The sequence below is a fragment of the Thunnus albacares genome, chromosome 12 (assembly GCF_914725855.1).
Source record: "Thunnus albacares chromosome 12, fThuAlb1.1, whole genome shotgun sequence".
Classification (NCBI taxonomy): Eukaryota; Metazoa; Chordata; class Actinopteri; order Scombriformes; family Scombridae; genus Thunnus; species Thunnus albacares.
The window spans coordinates 31,781,406-31,802,714 of record NC_058117.1 but is presented as its reverse complement, the minus strand read 5'-3'; the positions used below and the strand labels follow the sequence as shown (position 1 = coordinate 31,802,714).

At 42.9% G+C, this 21,309-nt stretch overlaps 1 protein-coding gene across 1 annotated transcript in view; it reads left to right on the top strand.

The window, feature by feature from the left end:
* Window positions 1-20,372, top strand: part of lamc1 (laminin, gamma 1) — a 66,421-nt gene extending 46,049 nt beyond the window's left edge. Inside the window, exons 6-28 of the mRNA XM_044368410.1 lie at window positions 216-333; window positions 3,084-3,182; window positions 3,871-4,007; window positions 4,122-4,244; window positions 6,119-6,308; window positions 6,504-6,616; window positions 6,951-7,172; window positions 7,566-7,754; window positions 7,921-8,166; window positions 8,256-8,409; window positions 9,368-9,510; window positions 9,613-9,791; window positions 11,358-11,514; window positions 12,291-12,496; window positions 12,579-12,658; window positions 14,478-14,615; window positions 14,727-14,871; window positions 14,987-15,136; window positions 15,852-15,966; window positions 17,590-17,789; window positions 17,869-18,027; window positions 18,728-18,827; window positions 19,052-20,372. Coding sequence (XP_044224345.1) covers window positions 216-333; window positions 3,084-3,182; window positions 3,871-4,007; window positions 4,122-4,244; window positions 6,119-6,308; window positions 6,504-6,616; window positions 6,951-7,172; window positions 7,566-7,754; window positions 7,921-8,166; window positions 8,256-8,409; window positions 9,368-9,510; window positions 9,613-9,791; window positions 11,358-11,514; window positions 12,291-12,496; window positions 12,579-12,658; window positions 14,478-14,615; window positions 14,727-14,871; window positions 14,987-15,136; window positions 15,852-15,966; window positions 17,590-17,789; window positions 17,869-18,027; window positions 18,728-18,827; window positions 19,052-19,308 — 3,620 coding nt within the window. The 3' untranslated portion in view covers window positions 19,309-20,372. The remainder of the gene's footprint in view (window positions 1-215; window positions 334-3,083; window positions 3,183-3,870; window positions 4,008-4,121; window positions 4,245-6,118; window positions 6,309-6,503; window positions 6,617-6,950; window positions 7,173-7,565; window positions 7,755-7,920; window positions 8,167-8,255; window positions 8,410-9,367; window positions 9,511-9,612; window positions 9,792-11,357; window positions 11,515-12,290; window positions 12,497-12,578; window positions 12,659-14,477; window positions 14,616-14,726; window positions 14,872-14,986; window positions 15,137-15,851; window positions 15,967-17,589; window positions 17,790-17,868; window positions 18,028-18,727; window positions 18,828-19,051) is intronic.
* Window positions 20,373-21,309: the final 937 nt, after the last annotated feature.

Genomic DNA, 21,309 nt, shown 5'->3' with positions numbered 1-21,309 from the left:
TGCAGATAATGTGAGAACATGCAGAACCACTGGAATGGACTTAATGGTTTTAGTGGTATTTTATAAACGCTACAGCAAACCGCCGGTTAATGTGAAGCAGCTGCTGACACAGTTACAGCAGGTCTGTTAACGGGAGCTGATTGTTTGCACATGGTGGAGGGTTAACGTGCTGACTGTGTGTGTGTGTGTGTGTGTGTGTGTGTGTGTGTGCGCAGGCTCGGAGTCTCCTCAGTGCGACAACAGAGGAGTGTGTGTGTGTAAACCAGGAGTGACCGGAGAGAAGTGTGACCGCTGCCAGCAGGGATACCACAGTCTGACGGAGGCCGGCTGCAGGTACCGACTGACATCACTCTGATCAGCTGTTTCACCTCCAGCTGCAGTTCTGTGGGTCTGAAGAGGTTTAAAAAGTGGATTTTACAGTGTTTTTGCCACATGTTTTCACAGTTTGGACGATGGAAATGTCCCTGAATCCTGTAACACACAAACACTGCTCAGCTTGTGAGGAACATTTTGTTTCCAGTCTTCCTGGATATCAGCGTCCAGTAGAGCTGAAGCAGTTTGTGCATTAATCAATTAGTTTTTTTTAAGCAAAAATCACAGATTCCAGCTTCTCAAATGTGACTATTTTCTTGTTTTCTTCCTCTGTGTCGGTAAACTGAATATCTTTTAGGTTCTGGACAAAACGACATATTTTTAATATGTCACCTTTTCACAATTTGCTGACATTTCACGACCGAATCGTAATCAAATGAGCAAGAAAACGTTTCCCATTAGTCTGATTCGGCACACAGAGCCTGTTCAGTAATCATGTTCGTTTTAGTTTTATCCTCCAAACACACAAATAAACACTTCACTTTATTTAGTTATGTTTCACTAAATGAAGAACACAAAGATAAATCTCAGCTAAACATCATTTCATGGGGATGGAAAGTTGCAGTGCAGACTGCCTCAAGGTCACATGAATTACTGCACAAAAAGCTCATAAATAATATAATAATAATATAATTATTCTTCAGCTTTCTTTAATGAGTCATATGTTTTCCTTGTGGCCTGGTAGCAAATGTTGCAAAACCCAAAATATTTGTTTTGTCAACTGTTGATCTAAAACAAAACATAAGGGGGAGTATAAGGGAGTTATTATCATAACAACTTCTACAGAATAAACAAGAAGATTGTTTGAATAGAAAATAAGAAAACAAAGATTATTTTCTCTACTTTTAAAACTCCAGAATCCCATCTGAGTCCATCACAGTACAATTAATCTTCCACATATGAAGCGAGTCGGTGGATGTAAATGTATTGTAATTATCAACATACGCTTCATGTAACGATAACTTCATTATGTCAGCGTGAGTAAATATGTAATTATTTATATTTGGAATAAAGCCTAACGGGTGAAGCCGACGCTCCTCTGAAAGGCAGATCGCTTCAAACCGGAGTTGAATCTTCTTTTCCAGAATCAGAATCATGACGGTGCTTCGAGATCCGTTCAGGGATACAGAGCAGGCAGTTCATTGGTCGAGGGTTCAGCCATCGCCGTCATGTGAACGCTAGTTACGGAGGTTTGAAATACAACAGCGAATGATCATTTCCATCATCACCCTGGATACTCGTACTGTTGAGTGTAGTGATCTGTCACTAGACTGTTGGTTGGGTAATTGACTCGTGTGATGTAGATTTGTGGGTCACCAGGTGTTTGGGGGTCTGATTACTGTAGCTATCGTCTTTACACTGCACATTAGAGTCCTTAATGACTCTTAATTTGGTTGTTACTTTTGAGTGGTGATTACCTCTAGTGAATAGTCACTTCTTCTGCACATTAAAAACTGCGGGGTCTGCTCTAACTTTATACTTTATAATCGAGTGTGTCCTAATTTTACTGTCAGGGTTTGTTGAACTAAGGACGAAGACGACAACAAGGCTCTGAGATCTTGAGGTTGATATGCGAGACATTAAGATGCTTTTTGCTTAATCGTCTCTTTTGCAATTTATCAGTATGGAAAGTTAATGCACAATTTTTCAGATCCCGAACTCTACGTATCATTAGACGTCCACCGTCGATCTAGTCTATCAGACATGCGTTCATTTTTGTAGCTACCTGTGTTCACATTTAAGGAATAAATGTGATTACCTGGTTCGGAAGGTATGCACCTCCGTTGTCCAGAAGAAGTTAGTCTTCCAACATTTAGCCCCTGTTTGTACAGCCGATTGTAAACATTTAGGTTCGAAGTCTTAGCAGCTGGTGGCGCGAGAACTCAGAGCAATATGGCTGCACACATCTGTCTAATAATAAAAAACATAAATGCTAACCTTTATCTGTGGCCACGTCTGTCTAGCAACAGGCTCAGAGATCCTGCTTCCCCAACATTGTGAACGCCAATTTGTGAACGAACTTTAGGAAAAACAAAAATCGTTCAGAGGCGAAATTGTCAAAAAAGTATAAGGTCTTTATTGAATTGACGAGTGGCAAAGACCTTGAGATGATATGATCTCCTGATCCCTCTGACACCTCTCATTGGTCTGTTCTTATTTACCCCAGTAACTCCCCTAAAACATCACTGGTTATCATATTAAAGAATAGCTGACAGGTTTATTTGCTTTGTGCTTGGTAGGCGGCCGGTCCCTACTGAGGACCCCTACTGAGGACCACTTCTGTGTCGTGTCAGATAAACAGTTTCAACGAGAGAGGCTATATGAGCTTTAAAAGACATGTATACAGCAATCACATAAAGAGCATATATATCTAGTACATTAAGAATATGTGAGTATTTATGTGCTTAAAGAATATATGTATGCTTAGAGAGTATATATGTATTACATCATAAGTCTTCAACAATTAATCAAAAACAATTGCGACAGCTGCAAAGCCATCACAAACACAAACCTGCAGGAATCTGCTGGAACAAACCCGTCCTGCTCTCTGAGCGCCCTCTGCTGGCAGAGTCAGACATCTTCACGTCTCTCTGCAGGGTCTCTCAACCGTTTCTCTCTCTGATCAGCTGTCGTTCATGTAAACATAAATCATATGTTCATCTGACACTTGTGTATATATATATAACTCTCTCTCTCTCTCTTCCCATCAGGCCTTGCTCCTGCTCGCCCTCCGGCAGCACTCAGGAGTGTGACGTCAATACCGGACAGTGTCGCTGCAAAGACAACGTGGAGGGTTTCAACTGTGACAGGTAACACACACACACACACACACACACACACACATATATTTTAATGCTGTAAACCCTGTATTCCATTAGAAGAATACAGGATTTAAACATGTACAGAGGTGTTATACACAAAACCTGTCAATCATAACACACTGAAACCCTTTTAACACCTGGAATATGTAAGATTGAACAGTGAGATATGTTTTCCTCGCTGTAATCATTCCTCCTGTTCATACTGGATATTAAAAGATCCTTCAAATGTGCTTTCAATGGAAGTGATGGAGGCCAAAATCCACAGTGTGTCCACACAGTCATTTAAAAGTCTCTGTGAAGCTTCTATTCAGCTTCAGCAGTCTGAGTTAGTCATATCAAGTGGATATCTGAGGGACTTTGGCACTAAAAAGACTGTAACGTTGAAAGATATCTACTTGATTTGACTCATTTGGACGCTGAAGCTTCATATTAGCTTCAGATAAACTTTTAAATACACTTCCACTCAGCAGAAAGGCGCTAATTCTACTTTATGTTCATTATCGAGGCCTTTGTGGTGGTTTGTTTTGTATTTGGAGCTGAAAAATTCAGCAGCAAAACTGAAAAAAATAGAGAATATTGTAATGAAATGTGGAGCTCCTTCATAGGAAGCTTTGCCTTTTGAGGTCAATCTTGTTCAGTTATTATGAAACTAATGGAACCTGTTTGTGTTGTTCAGGTGTAAACTGGGCTACTTCAACCTGGACCCCAACAACCCTCAGGGCTGCACCCCCTGCTTCTGCTTCCAGCACTCGTCCGTGTGCAACAGCGCCGAGGGCTACAGCGTCCACGCCATCAGCTCCTCCTTCTACAGAGGTAACACGCCTGCAGGCCAGACGCAGGGGGAAATTAACCCATTTAAACTGAAACACAGTGATGTGTGTGTAAGTGTTATTATAAAGTGCTGTAATATGTGTGTGTGTGTGTCAGATGACGAGCAGTGGAGCGCTCAGCAGCGTGACGGCTCCAGCGTCTCCGTGCGTTGGTCACCCAGCGGACAGGAAATCTCCCTCATCTCAGACGACTACTTCCCCATGTACTTCGTCGCTCCAGGTAGATCAGATCAGCCTCTTTTTAATGTTGTTATAAACATCTTTATTGAATTTACAGCACTTTGCATTTACAACGTGTGTCTGCAAACATGTCAGGAGGACCAAAGGTTGTAAAAAAAAAATAAAATAAAATAAAAATCTTGTAAAACTTTTGATAGTTTTACGTTTTAACAGCTTCTTTTTTTTTGTTCGTACATTCAGATGTAGAAGAAATGTGTTCTTTGATGTGGACAGTCAGCTCTGAAAAGTTTGGCTTTTTGCTGAAGAATTTTAATTATTGAATATAACATTTGATTAGAATAGTGAGCAAATTAATTGAATAAAACTGCGAGCAGACGTTAGTTATGTTACATAACCAAAATTATGTAAAGTGAAGGTAAATATGATCAGCAATAAATCGCCACTATTTACTCCACAGTTGTTTTGTGTGCAAGCAGGATGTAAAATTTACATCTAAGTTCATTTACATCAAATGTCTGTCTTGAGAGCAAATAATAATTAATTGGATAAAACCTGTGAAGCATTTTAAAAGATATCTCTTTGACTTACGCTGCAATTTCCCATGAAAAACAGTTGTTTCAGTTGCATCTAACAGTAAAGCACGATTGTCATTTCCCTTAAAACCTTTAAAAAAGCGCCTGAGCAAACCGGGATCGATGATGTCACAGTGACATCAAGCAACCCTGCTTCAGCTTTGGAAACAGAAACAGAAAGTCTGCGTTACAGGCTGGAGGAGTTCGTGTTCAACTTAACTGGGATCAGAGTAGATTCATAGAGCTGGACGCAGCGAGGTGTGACATCACCCGCTGGTTTGCATCAGAGCCGATTAGTGAAATTTTGTGACAATAGTCCGACTCGGTGTGAGTCCCGGAGCTGACTGTCAATCACAGCTGTCAATCAACACCCTCACAACAGACATCAAAGCTGCTATAAGTCTTCAAACCTTATTAACGGAGCAATAATTTTGTAGAGAGAAGTTGAGGCTTTTTGATGGGAGTCAGTTGAAGCATCTAGTCGGTGGCCCTTCTGATTGATTAGATAACTTTATTAACTCTGGAGCCGGAGGAAGCTTCCTGAAGCTGACCAATCAGAACAGAGTGGGCTCATCAGGAGGCGGGGTCTTAAAGAGACAGGAGCTAAAAACGACCTGTTTCAGACAGAGGCTGAACTGAGGGGCTGCATAAAGGACCAGTAGAAGATAAATAAGGAGTTCTTAACTGTAAATCATGTAAAGATATTCTAGTAGAGCCCCAGAATATAAATATAGAGCTGGGCATGTGAAGAATATGTGTCCTTTAATCTAAACCTGGTTCTAACCCCTAAATTCCACCAGGCGCGGCGCGGCGCGTTTCAGAAGCAGCTCTCCACTCCGCTGCGCTAAAGATAGACGCCTCGTCTATTTTTTACAGAAGCCGCGTCAAGCAGCACAGAGCAGATCGAGCTGGGCAGGAAGTCAGACACAGAAACAGCATTGAGTATACGGTCAATTTTCAAAATAAAACACCAATGGAGACTCCTGGTCGTATATCAACAATAAACGCAATTAAAACAGACGAATAAAGAAACCATTTAACTACGTAGCCTAATTAACCATAGTAGAAGCACAAAGATCAATGAAAATGACCAAATCAATGAAAGCTGAGCAAGTTCACAAAATTGGGCAGTTTAGTTGCCCTGCTACTCCAGTAATTACGGTATACTTCAGGCACTTTAAGGCCCGGTGGAATAGGGCGCTGTGCAGAGGATGGAGCAAAACCGGGTCAGAGCCGGAACACGGCGCACACGGGCCCGGTGGAATCCCGGCGTCACTTTAACCATTAAAGCAGTGTGTGTTTAATGTCCAGTTGTGTCTTCTCTTGTTTTTGTGCGTCACAGAGAAGTTTTTGGGGAACCAGATGCTGAGTTACGGACAGAACCTGAGTCTGAGTTTCCGGGTCGACCGGCGGGACACGCGGCTGTCAGCTGAGGATCTGGTTCTAGAGGGAGCTGGCCTGAGGGTGGCCGTCCCCCTCATCGCCCAGGGCAACGCCTACCCCAACGAGAACATGCAGACATATGTGTTCAGGTGAGGTGGCGGTGGCGGCGGTGGCAGGAGGGAGGAAACCAGCCAGATTATCATCTAATCTGGTTTCAGTTCAGTCAGCTGTTTAGGATAATCTGTACATCTTGTTTACATATTTATTTGATAATCTGTTAATCTGGATTAAATCAGACAGTTTTGTGTTTGTGTTGATAACGTGTTGTTGTGTTTGTGGTTCAGGCTCCATGACAGCGCTGACTACCCCTGGAGGCCGACCATCAGCCACTCGGACTTCCAGAAACTCCTCCACAACCTGACCGCCATCAAGATCCGCGGCACCTACAGCGAGAGGAGTACGCATCATAACACACACACACACACACACACACACACACACACACACACACACACACACACACACACACACACACACACACACACACAAACACACACACACAAACAAACACAAACACACACAAACAAACACACACAAACAAACAAACAAACACACACAAACAAACAAACAAACAAACACACACACACACACACAAACAAACACAAACACACACAAACAAACAAACAAACACACACAAACAAACAAACAATGTGAGATGTTATAAAGTTTTAAAAATAGAAATACTTGAGTAATTTTAACTGCTCCTCACGCTAATGAAACGCTCTCCTCAGGTGCTGGTTACCTTGACGACGTGTCCTTGGTGACGGCGAGGCGGGGCCCAGGTGTCCCGGCCCGCTGGGTGGAGCAGTGCACCTGTCCTCAGGGTTACCAGGGGCAACACTGTGAGCAGTGCACTCTGGGATACCGCCGTGCTCGCCCCGAGCTCGGAGCCTTCAGCCCCTGTGAGCCCTGCAACTGTAACGGGCACAGCGACGCCTGCAACCCCGACACAGGTAACACTGGTTAATGACTGGTTTAATGGTTACTGACTGGTTTAATGGTTACTGACTGGTTTACTGGTTTACTGACTAGTTTAACGTCTACAGCGACGCCTGCAACCCCGACACAGGTAACACTGGTTAATGACTGGTTTAATGGTTACTGACTGGTTTAATGGTTACTGACTGGTTTACTGGTTTACTGACTAGTTTAACGTCTACAGCGACGCCTGCAACCCCGACACAGGTAACACTGGTTACTGACTGGTTTAATGGTTACTGGCTGACTGGTTACTGACTGGTTTAATGGTTACTGGCTGACTGGTTACAGAAGGAGCTGCTTTTCAGGCTGAAAACAACCAAACTGCAGAACGCAGCTGAGCGTTTCGTGTCCGTCTGTCCCTTCAGGAGCGTGCGACTGTCAGCACAACACGGCCGGTTTGAGCTGTGAGCGCTGTAAGGACGGTTTCTACGGCGACGCTTCCCGGGGGACGTCAGGTGACTGTCAGCCCTGTCCCTGCCCGGCCGGAGCCACCTGCGCTGTCGTCCCCAAAACCAGAGAGGTGGTCTGCACCAACTGTCCCACCGGAACCACAGGTAAACCCACTACACCGCCACACCTGTCCACATCAAACCAGGTGACCTGTGAGGTCACAGACGCCGTCCACTTTATGTCCTCCATACTTCCTGCAACACCTGGGCTTCTTTAATGTTCTGTTGAATTCTGTTTAAATGTAATACCTGTGACATCACCCGTCTCCAGGTAAGCGCTGCGAGCTGTGTGACGACGGTTTCTTCGGCGACCCGCTGGGTCAGGGCGGGCCGGTCCGAACCTGCCGCGCCTGCAAGTGCAGCGACAACATCGACCCCAACGCCGTCGGCAACTGCAACCGCGAGACCGGCGAGTGCCTCAAGTGCATCTACAACACCGACGGCTTCTTCTGCGACCGCTGCAAGGAGGGTTTCTACGGCAACGCCCTGGCCTCCAACCCCGCCGACAAGTGCAAACGTAAGTCCCGCTGCTGTTCACAAACAACCGACAGCGTGTTCAGAGCTCAGAGGATGAAGATGCTCTCTGTTTGTCCTCCTCCTCCTCAGCCTGCTCCTGCTCTCCGGCCGGCACCGTGGGCCGACAGACCAGCTGCTCTCAGGTCACCGGTCAGTGTCAGTGTCTTCCCAACGTCGCCGAGCGTGACTGCAGCGCCTGCCAGCCCGGCTTCTTCAACTTGCTCAGCGGCAACGGCTGCGAACGGTCAGCTGCCCTCCGCTGCGTCTGATAGGCTGTTGTTCTTTTATGACTCATACTCAAAAAAAAAAAAAACTACATTCAAAGAAACAATAGAGAGGAAAGAAAAAACACATAAACAGCATATCAGCGTGGGAAAGTAACTCATTTACTCAAGTACTGTTCTTAAGTACTATTTTGAGGTACTTGTACTTTAATATTTCCATTTGATGCTACTTTATACTTCCACTCACATGCTTTAATCTCAATAAATGATCCAATATTTCACCAGAAATCAAAGATTTAGAGAAAAAGGTCCAAAACCTGAAAACAGCTTTGACAGCTTTAGTTACTGAATATCACACAGTCAGCTCATAAATTACACTGCAGTGTAAAGATAGTTACACCAAAACTGTTTATGGCCCAAATGGGGTAAAACTTTATATAATATTTCCAAAAAAAAATCAAAGACAAAATCTGAAAAATGAATCCAGATTTATGTAGCAGATTAAACAGACATGCATCTGTAGTAATAAAGTACTTTATTAAATATATGTAGATATATAAATCACAGGGGAGAATTTTATGCAAAATGAATACTTCTGCTTGTAATGCTTTCAGTAAATTTAGCTGCTAGCTTATGTACTTTTACTGCAATAAAGGATCTGAGTACTTCTTCCACTACTGCAGTTTATACTCATATACATACATAAATATTACTACTCATCAATATTTGAAGTAATATGTATGTATGTAGAAGTAATTATTGTCTCATCCAGTAAAAGTACCAATACAACAATGTAAGACTTGCAGCAAACTGTAGTTGAAAGTATGAAAGCGTTAGCGCTGCAGTATGAACCCTGGCTTACAGCTGATTATATATTTATATGTTTAAGATTCAATAACAGAGGAATATCTGTCTCTGTGTTTCCTGACGTTGCTGCTGCTTCGTCTCACTCTCTTTCTTCTGGCGTTTCCTCCGCAGGTGCAACTGTAATCCTATTGGCTCCACCAACGGTCAGTGTGACATCACTACCGGACAATGCGAGTGTCAGCCCGGCGTCACCGGCCTGCACTGCGAGCGCTGCGAGGTCAACTTCTTCGGCTTCGGCTCGTCCGGCTGCAAACGTAAGAAGGTTTTTTTTTCTGTTTTTTTTTTTTAATGTGATGCTGTTGGAGATGTGAGAAGAAGCCGCTAACCTTAACCCTTGACCTCTGTGTGACCTCCAGCCTGCGACTGCGACCCCGAGGGCTCCCAGTCGGGTCAGTGCAAGGAGGACGGCCGCTGCGAGTGCCGGCCCGGCTTCGTCGGCGCTCGGTGTGACATGTGTGAGGAGAACTACTTCTATAACCGCTCGGCGCCGGGCTGCCAGCAGTGTCCCTCCTGTTACAGTCTGGTCAGAGACAAGGTGAGCACATCAACAACCACGATTTGCACACTTTTTTGAGGTTATTGCGGACAAAAATGTTTGATTTCGCAGCGGCTTTTCGCACTCTGGCCCGTCAGGATCAGACCATTTTGCTTTTTAAAAATGAGGGATATTTATTACAAGTGTGGTGTGCTTTTATTTTGAAAGATTGATTGACAGGATAGGAGAATTTTCTGCAGGGTGAGACATGTCTGTCTTTCTCACACCTGTGTCATCAAAATCATGCAAGTTTTGAGCCCATTCACTTGAATTTCAATTAGTAAATTGAAAACTCTTAATGAGTTTGTGTGTAAAACAAATTCACTTCCTAATTTTCATCAAGTCTAGAAAAGAAAAGACTTTTAACCCACATGACCTGTTCAAAGTTTGATTTGTATGTAGAGTGTGAGTGAACCCACACCTTTTTGAACATTTACTGCTTCCACATAGTTTTAGATACAAACTTCATTTGAACTTTAAATGAGTCACGAGACTTTGACCTACAAATCTTGAATTTACGTGTTTTTTCTATCTTTTATTGTTTTTGAGATATTAGAGTGTGAGTTTTAAAGTCTTTTCTTGCTCCTCCTGTGATTTTATAATGAGTGTGTATTGCGGAATGTTTCACAGCACTGAGGGAGTGACATCACCAGGAGCAGTTGGAGAGGAGGATTTTAGAGTACGCTTCTTGTTAAATATCCTCATAAATCCCATGACTTTGGCCAAATCTAACATTAAAAATCATATTTTAGTGGGAAATTTCGTGGCAAATCCATTGATACAGGTTTGAAAGTGGTCAGACTTATAGTTTAGATGTCAGAAGCCTCTGTTTGACACAAAGTTCATGCCCATAGATTGCCTCCCCATTGGTTTACACTGTAAGGGTGATGTAGCACTGCAACTTTCAGGGCTTATAAAATCCAAACCGTTCAAGTTATTACTAAGTTTTTAACAACTTTTTTTCAGCATAGTGTCATAAGTCATCTATTTAAGTTTGAAGCCGATACCATTAACACCCTTGGAGGAGATAGATATAGTTTGTTTGGGGGTCAAAATTGGGGCGAAGTCTTATTTTGAAAGGCATATTGCGGACTTCCTGTTGGATTTAGGTCAGGGGTGTCAGTGTATGATTTGTAGGTGTTGATGAGACAAATAATTGAGTTTTGGTTTGATGACATTCCTACAGGCCATGGCCGCCATTTTAGTTACATAGGTGGCGGTAGAGAGCACATTTTGGCACTTTGGGGGTTAATTTTTACATTTTATCAAATTTTTCACCAGACCTGATGTGCCTGCCAAATTTAGTGAGCTTTTGAGCATGTTTAGGGGATCAAATTTAGGGTTTAAGTGGCGTAATAAGAAAGAAAGAAACAAACAAACACACAAAAAACAATAGGGTCCTCACTGTTTTACAGTAGTACTCTGCCTTTTGGGCTCGGTCCCTAATTAAAAGACATTTTACACAATGTGTGCATGTGTCCTCCCTTTAATATTTATATATAAATAAATATCTGTATGTATGAGCGCTGGCTTTGAGGCTGAGCTGTGTTATTTTTCTCTCTCCAGGTGAACCAGCAGAGGCAGAAGCTTCATGACCTGCAGACTCTGATCGATAACCTCGGCTCGGGCGAGGGGACGGTCAGCGATAAGGCCTTCGAGGATCGTCTGAAGGAGGCGGAGCGAGCCATCATGGAGCTGCTGGAGGAGGCTCAGGCCAGCAAAGGTAACGCAGCGTCCTTCAGGTCCTCACATACGTTTACATCCACTTATGTTTGAACATATGAACTAGTTTTTCACTTTTAAGCATTTTTGATATTCCTACAATCACCCCAGCCTGCAATACAAACAAATTAATCACTAGTTCCTCCTGAACGCCTTCATCTTATACAAGTAAATGATGTAAAAAGACTGAAGACAGAGCCTGAAACCAATGAGGGATTGATTCATGAATGATTCATTGATTGATTGTTGTTAGAGAAGCAGAGACTTACAGCCTCTTCAGTGGAAGAAACTCCAAACAGTATTCATGTAAAACTAAGTTTCTAAATCATTTTGCATGTCGGAAATATGCTTTATTCTGTTGTCCCATCCGATCATCCTGTGACCTCTTGTGGGGGTCCCGACCCTCAGGTTGGGAACCAGTGGACCCTTCTGATTGTTGAGTAAAGGAGACAGTTGTGAAGTAGCGGAGCTGAACTGTTGGATGAGTGTGTTTGGTCTTTTGATTAAACTGTCAAATAAATGTAACTATAGTGCACCAGGCAAGTCGTCAGTGCCTGGACCGCCGCCGCTACGGCCCGCCGCCGCTACGGCCCGCCGCCGCTACGGCCCGCCGCCACGGCCCGCCGCCATGTCAGGATGTAAAATATCTACAGTACAGCCACAGTATCTGCTAACACTTCATCCTGTGAGCAGTGGGAGGGCGGGTTCGTTCATTAAAGCCTCAGATGTGAAATGTCAAAGAGAAACTGAATGTTTCTGCGACCTTTGACCCTGCAGACGTAGACAAAGGCCTCCTGGACCGCCTGAACAACATCAACAACACTCTGACCACTCAGTGGAACCGGCTGCAGAACATCCGCAACACGGTGGACGACACCGGCAATCAGGCCGACCGCGCCCGCAACAGAGTCCGTGACGCCGAGGACCTGATCGCCCGCGCCCGGCAGGAGCTGGACAAGGCCAAGGACGCCATCGGCAAAGTGGTGCGTGATGTCACAATTGTTACGGGAACTATTAGAGCTCATTAACGGGGGGGGGCTGACCTGATGTTGATGTCGTCTGCAGGATATTAAACCACCCAGCGGGGCCGGAGATCCCAACAACATGACGCTGCTGGCTGAGGAGGCGCGCAAACTCGCCGACAAGTAAGACTTGAACTTAAATACATCAAAAACACGACGGCAGAGGTCAGCAGAGAGACAGAATATCATCTGTCTCCTCTGGCTGCTGCTGGCGCTCTACGATTTAAAAGTGTTCATGAGACAGAACGTTTGTTTTGTTTTTCACAAATCAAAGAAAAGTTTATTCATTGTTGAAGGAGCAGAAACTATTTAACTGTTAAATATTCATATTTTGATATTTCGTCGTCTTCTTTGACATTTTTCAACCATGTTTCTCAAAACATTTTCTTTTCATTTCGGGATTTTTAAGATAATTTATTCCTGTTTCCTTCACATCAAGAGAAGATTTAGATTTTAGTCATGTGACTAAAATCCACTACATTTCAGAGGGAAATATTGTACTTTCTACTCCACTACATTTATTTGACAGCTTTAGTTACTTTTCAGATGAAGATTTGACACAATGGATAATATAACAAGCTTTTAAAATACAACACATTGTTAAAGATGAAACCAGTGGTTTCCAACCTTTTTGTCTTTTGACGTCTTACAAAAAGCAGTGTGTAGTCGGGGTCACATTTCACATGTCTATGAGTTGTTAACAGCTCCACCAAATAGTGATTTTTCCCTCTAAACTTCTCACATGCTTTCATTTCAATAAATGTTCAAATGATCCAATATTTCAGCAAAAATCAAAGATTAGAGAAAAAGTCCAAAAACTGAAAACAGATTTGTGTATCAGAACTTTGTTTTTTCTTCTTTCCTCTCCCATTAATCATCTCACCACCCCTCAGATTTATCTGCTGACCCTTTGGAGGGGCCCGACCCCTAGGTTGGGAACCACTGGACTAAACTAGCTAACTGTATATAAAGTAGTGTAAACTAGCTCCACCTCCAGCAGCTACAACAGTAACATGCTGCTCTAACACTGATGCTTCACTATTAATAATCTAATGATGTCATATATAATAATATATCAGTCAGAGGGACCAAACCACTACTTTTACTGCAATACTTTAACTACATCAAGCTCATAATACTTATGTACTTTTACTGCAATACTTGAACTACATCAAGCTCATAATACTTATGTACTTTTACTGCAATACTTAAACTACATCAAGCTCATAATACTTATGTACTTTTACTGCAATACTTTAACTACATCAAGCTCATAATACTTATGTACTTTTACTGCAATACTTTAACTACATCAAGCTCATAATACTTATGTACTTTTACTGCAATACTTTAACTACATCAAGCTCATAATACTTATGTACTTTTACTGCAATACTTTAACTACATCAAGCTCATAATACTTATGTACTTTTACTGCAATACTTTAACTACATCAAGCTCATAATACTTATGTACTTTTACTGCAATACTTTAACTACATCAAGCTCATAATACTTATGTACTTTTACTGCAATACTTTAACTACATCAAGCTTTTACTGTAGTAGGATTTTTAATGCAGTATTTGTACATTGCTGTGTTGGTACTTTTATTTCTTCCACTGCTGCAGTAATCTTCAGGAAAAAGAAGCAGAGACTGAACATCTAAAGACTGAAGCTTGTTTTAATCATTATCTAGTTTCAGAGTTTACTGCGTCCGCTGAGAGGATCTCTGCTGAAGATCCTTTCTGTTTAACATCTGTGAATCAAATAAGAACTAAATATTTAAAGTCTAATAAACTAAAGTCAGAGATCTCAACCGGAAGATATGTAAATGTACTTATACATTGCTGCGCTTGTACTTTCACGGCAGTAAAAGATCTGAGTACTTCTTCCACTACTGACCATACCCAGCCCTAAACATCATATCTTTTATCTTCTCAGGCACAAAATGGACGCCGACCAGATTGTGAAGATCGCCAAAGACGCCAACGACACATCGACCAAAGCGTACAACCTGCTGATGAAGACTCTGGACGGAGAGGGCAAGACGAGTCAGGAGATTGACGAGCTCAACAAGAAGTACGTCACTCCACAACTTAGTAAAAAAAAAAGAAATTATTCTTTGAATTGTCCCGATTTCAACGATGAGGTCCGATATTTCTTTTAAGAATCAAAAAACTTTGTGTTCAGGTACAACGAGGCGAAGGAGCTGGCGAAGAATCTGGAGAAACAGGCCAACAAGGTTCAGGCCGAGGCTGAAGACGCCGGAAATAAAGCTCTGAAGATCTTCGCCAACCTCACCAGTCTGCCGCCGTTCGACACCAAGGCGCTGGAGGTGACACTCTTAGTCAGATTACGTTTATTTAAATGTGAAATAACAGACAACAAGTCAGTAAATATCTTTTATGATGTGTTTTACCGATGAGCGTCGTGTTTTTTTGTGTCTGTAGGACGAAGCTGGTAAGATCAAGAAGGAAGCGTCCGACCTCGACAAGCTCATCGATAAGACGGAGAAGGAGTACAACGACCTCAGAGACGACCTGAAGGCCAAAGAGCTGGAAGTCCGCAAGCTGCTGGAGAAAGGCAAAAGCGAGCAGCAGGTACGTTTTACTGAATCATCACACAACACATTCAAAGCCTGAGAGATCTTATTCCTCCTTTGGTGTCCAAAAACTATTTAAAAAAAACACGTCAATGAGCCGCACCGCTGCACTGGGAAGACACGTCTAGGAAAAGAGTTGTATTGTACGGTGGCCCTGAAAGCTCAAAATACTAACAAAATACAAACAGACAAAACAAGAAAAACATGATCAATTTCACATCATATGAACAGCATTCAGAGGAAAAAATGCTGCAAAACACAAAAGCTGCTAGTTCGCACAAAACACAACAGTTGTTTTTGTTTTTATTTTCTTTATTTTCAGCACATTTGTGTATTTTTTGGCCAATAAGAAAGAAATCAAATGCAAAAATTGCAGTTAAATCAGGAATTGCACTTGAGGGAATGAAAGTATCTTTTGTTCCAAAACCAAAACTATAGTAATCTAATTTTACACGTATTACATCATAAGTAACAGCACAGTCTGGGACTTTTAACCTCTAATATCAAACTCTCTCACCTCGCACTATAAGATCATTAACTGACACTTTTAAAAAACGTCTCTAGACTCACTGAGCTTTTCTGAAACTGATGTTTACTGTAGATGTAAACAGGAAGCTGAACTGAGGTCAGCGGACAGTTTGAGATGTGAGCAGAGTTTTTGTTCTGATGTGTTTTGTTGTTGTTGACGTCTGGTTTGTGTTTCCGTCCGACAGACCGCAGATCAGCTGTTGGCTCGAGCCGACGCTGCCAAAGCTCAGGCTGAGGAGGCGGCGAAGAAGGGACAGTCCACCTTCAGAGAGGCTGAGAGCATCCTGAACGACCTCAGAGGTACCTGTCTGTCTACCTGTCTGTCTACCTGTCTGTCTACCTGTCAGTCTACCTGTCAGTCTACCTGTCAGTCTATCTGTCAGTCTACCTGTCAGTCTACCTGTCAGTCTATCTGTCAGTCTACCTGTCAGTCTACCTGTCTGTCTACCTGTCAGTCTACCCGTCAGTCTACCCGTCTGTCTACCTGTTAGTCTACCCGTCTGTCTATCTGTCAGTCTACCTGTCTGTCTACCCGTCAGTCTACCCGTCTGTCTACCTGTCTACCCGTCTGTCTACCTGTCTGCTTGTCAGTCTACCTGTCTACCTGTCAGTCTACCCGTCAGTCTACCTGTCTACCCGTCTGTCTACCTGTCTACCCGTCTGTCTACCTGTCTACCCGTCAGTCTACCCGTCTGTCTACCTGTCTACCCGTCAGTCTACCCGTCTGTCTACCTGTCTACCCGTCAGTCTACCTGTCTGCTTGTCAGTCTACCTGTCTACCCGTCAGTCTAGCCGTCTGTCTACCTGTCTACCCGTCTGTCTACCTGTCTGCTTGTCAGTCTACCTGTCTACCCGTCTGTCTACCTGTCTGCTTGTCAGTCTACCTGTCAGTCTACCTGTCTACCTGTCAGTCTACCCGTCAGTCTACCTGTCTACCCGTCTGTCTACCTGTCTACCCGTCAGTCTACCCGTCTGTCTACCTGTCTACCCGTCTGTCTACCTGTCTACCCGTCTGTCTACCTGTCTGTCTACCTGTCAGTCTACCCGTCAGTCTACCTGTCTACCCGTCAGTCTACCCGTCTGTCTACCTGTCTACCCGTCTGTCTACCTGTCTGCTTGTCAGTCTACCTGTCTACCTGTCAGTCTACCCGTCAGTCTACCTGTCTACCCGTCTGTCTACCTGTCTACCCGTCTGTCTACCTGTCTACCCGTCAGTCTACCCGTCTGTCTACCTGTCTACCCGTCAGTCTACCCGTCTGTCTACCTGTCTACCCGTCTGTCTACCTGTCTGCTTGTCAGTCTACCTGTCAGTCTACCTGTCTACCCGTCAGTCTACCCGTCTGTCTACCTGTCTACCCGTCTGTCTACTTGTCTGCTTGTCAGTCTACCTGTCAGTCTACCTGTCTATCTGTCAGTCTACCCGTCTGTCTACCTGTCTGTCTACCTGTCTGCTTGTCTTATTCACTTTATGTCCTTCTGTCTCTGCTGTGTGTCACTTCCAGGGCTGCAACTAACCATTATTTTCATTATCAATTAATATCTGTCAATTATTTCCTCAATTATTGAGGAGTTCCTGTAATGTTACTTGTAAATGTTATGAATTCATACAGAAACCCATTAAAACCCCCTTTAATTTATGACAGTCCATTATTTTAATCACTTATTTGTCCCAAATCTGTGAAATACCTGAATACTGTCTTAAAATAGCCTTAATTTACAATGTCAGCACTATAAACCACTTATCTTAATAACACCTTCAACTGATTGTAAATCAATTTGTTAAATATTTCAATGTCAATTAAGGGGGAAGTGATGAGCCAGAGCCGATTGAGTTCATTCAGTTTGGTTTGTTTTCACGATAAATTAAGGATTATTTAAGAGAATAGTCTCATAGTGACTCACTGTGATCTTCTTTACCTGCAGACTTCGACAAACGAGTCAACGACAACAAGACTGCTGCTGAAGACGCCTTGAAGAAGATCCCCGCCATCAACGCCACCATTATGGCTGCCAAGGAGAAGACCAAACAGGCCGAGGCGGCGCTCGGCAACGCTGCCAGCGACGCCCGAGAGGCCAAGAACAAGGCGGAGGAGGCGGAGAGGATCGCCAGCAACGTGCAGAAGGTACGACGCGAAACAAACACCGACCTATTTGTGGTTAAATAGTTAACCGATCTCACACTAATGAAGCGTGTCCTCTCAGGGCTCAGCGAAGACCAAGGAGGACGCAGAGAAGGCCTTCCAGGACACCGACAAGCTGGACAAAGAGGTCAACGACATGATGGACCAGCTGAGCGCCGCAGAGCAGGACCTGGCCAAGAAGAAGGCCGAGGCCGACCAGGACATGATGATGGCGGGAATGGTACGACCCGGTTACACACTGTGTGCCTTTATTAAATTTATTAAATATTTCCAGTGTGTGTTAAACCAGCAGTCAGGTGTCCATATGAACAGTGAAAGAGGTTTTCCTCGCTGTAATCATTCCTCCTGTTCATACTGGATATTAAAAGATCCTTCAAATGTGCTTTCAATGGAAGTGATGGAGGCCAAAATCCACAGTGTGTCCACACAGTCATTTAAAAGTGAAGCTTCTATTCAGCTTCAGCAGTCTGAGTTAGTCATATCAAGTGGATATCTGACACATTTACAGTCTTTGTGTTTCCCTGTTGAGCTGCAGGTGGAAGTATAGTAACAAAAAGAGGAACTTTGGCACTAAAAAGACTGTAACGTTGAAAGATATCTACTTGATTTGACTCATTTGGACGCTGAAGCTTCATATTAGCTTCAGATAAACTTTTAAATACATTTTTGCACAGAAGGAGGACTGTGGATTTTGTCCTCCATCACTTCCATTGTAAGGTCATTATGAAGGGATCTTCTAATGGTCAGTATGAACAGGAGGAATGATTACAGCAAGAAAAACAGCTTTAATGTTCATTTGGGCTCCTGACTGTTGGTTTAAGACACACTTGAAAAACTGTGAACCCGTCACACAGTATATGCTGTATACTTTTATACGGACTCTGTGTGTAAATATCTTAACGCTGTTTACTTTCATGTAGGCGTCAGATAATGCTAAAGAGGCGGAGGACAACGCCCGCAAGGCCAAGAGCGCCGTCAAGGCCGTCCTGAGCACCATCACCTCCCTGCTGGATCAACTGGGTAAAGACCTACCTGAAGCTTATTTTTTTAATTATTGAAGTTTGCATGTTTCCTCCCAAGATCCAAATCAAACTGACGAATAAAGTCATTTGATTGATTTGACATCTGAGGGCATAAATTACTGATCAGTGAATGATTCATTTAAAAAATATCTTCTTGGTTCTGACTCAGCAGATCTGAGGTCCCAGCAAACTGGTTAATTTGCTTCTTTGTCTCCTATCCAGGAAACATCGACAAGGTGGACCTGAGCAGACTGAACCAGATCGATGAGTCGCTGAAGAGGGCCAAGGGCAAGATGGCCAACAGCGATCTGGACAAGAAGCTGGCTGAGCTGAACGAAGTGGCGCGGACTCAGGGCGAGATGATCGACGACTACGACCGGCAGATCCGCGAGATCCGCGCCGACATCAGCAACCTCAACGACATCAAGAACACGTTACCCGAAGGCTGCTTCAACACGGCGTCTATGGAGAGGCCTTAACCCCGCCCACCACCACCTCCTCCTCCTCCAACACTCCTCCACCCCTTCACTTCTAACACTCTGGCAAACACGCCAACTTTTTACCAAAACAGTTTTTTTTTAAACGTTTTGTTTTCAGATTCATGTCTTTGTTTTTCTTTTGCAAAGAGAGAAGCCAACATTTCAAGCCACGATCACGGTTTTCAACGAAAGAGAAGCAGCTGTTTTTGTTTTGTCTTTAGGTTTGTTTTTCGAGACGCAGTAACGTGGTTATGGTAGAATGAACTAAGCGGCGTAGAGAAGCCGTGCAGAGAGGTAGGAAAAGCCTCGGAGAAAAACCAGAACCACAAACCCGACGTGACTGCACCTGTCTGCTCCACAAGAGGAAGATTCACCGACGCAGAAACCACAGAGGAAGTTCCTCACGCCTCGAGGAACATCTGCTCATATTTTTAGTTTTCTGTGTCTAACCAGCCATTACCCATCATGCCTGGGGACACGCCAGCTACTTCAGAGTTTTACAGTTTTCAGCCGGCTGAATGTACGGCCTTTTGCCTTTTTTTAATTTTATTTTTTAAACCAACCATGTTTTCAGAAACCACACAGTGAAGGAATCCTCTCGTTTCTGATTTTAGCTTCTTTTCTCCCAAAGCTACGTACCTGACACAAACAGCAGAGGAAAAGTATTTTAGTTCTTTTCTTCACCAGTATTTTCACTTACAGCAGGTTGTGTTGTTGAGTAAAGCTTTGCCCACTCTGCTGGTGCGTAAAGAGCCTCTAAAGTCACGAAAAACGGTCTTGTTTCCACAAGATATGGATTTTGGTTTAGGGTTACAAGTTATGATCGAGCTCACACAATATACTGTCTTATTTACGTGCAAAACAACCAAGATAGTAACTTGTGCACAAGATACGTTACAATCTTGTTCCCAGAAAATCTATATCTTGTAAACCCAAGTTATGATCTATGGATCTTGGATCTTATCTACATGCAATAGATCATCATGTACATGCAAGATACTGGATCCTCTAAGAAAAACGTGGTACCTGAGTGTCAAGATACCATCTTGTGCACTCAAAATATGGATCTTGTGGGAACAAGATGAGTTACAATCTTGTTCCCACAAGTTCCATATCATGTGCGAACAAGATAGAAACTTGTGCGTTCAAGATATGGATCTTGTGGAAACCATAAGATTGATATCTTATGTGCACAATATATTATTTGTTCCATTCCCTTATTATCTTGGGTACAAGTTATCATCTTGTATGCACCACATATTGATTTTCTGGGAACAAGATAGTAACTTGTGTGTGCAAGATTTTAATCTTGTTCCCACAGTTTTTAATATCCCAGGCACACAAGTTATGATCTTGTTTTGTTTTGTGCACAAAGATGTAAAGAAGATATTATCTGATATCTTGTGCGCTCAAGATTTTAAAGAAAACCTTTCAGGACTTCAGAGGCTCCGTAGGTGCATCTTTAAATCAGTTCTGACATTTCACAGCATGGTCAAACACCATTTCATGTACTGATTCTATAACACTACAACCATTTCATTTTTATTGTCCCAGAACTTGCTGCTTATCACTGGTGTTTTTACCAATCACACATTAACATTTTCTTCCAGGCTAAATCCAACACTATGCAACTTTGTACATTTTGCGTAGCGAGAATTTTATCTGATACACTGGTGCTAATAATTATTTCAAATGTTATATTTTTGTGTGAATGTTTTTTATTATGACATAGAGTGAGGAATTTGTTATTTGTGTAAATATATGCTTAAATGATTCAGGACTGGCTGATTTTAAAGAAATAAAAACTCCAACATGCAAAACAGCCACATTAAGTTCTATCACAATCAATCAACTGAAACCTCCAGGTTAAATATATATAAATATCTATGATAACGTCTGTGGTATGTTATTATTATAATATGCTTGCTTGTATACAAGGCTCAGTGTTGCTGCCTCATAGCGATGCCAATATTTCATTTGTGTTTTATTGATTATCTGTGG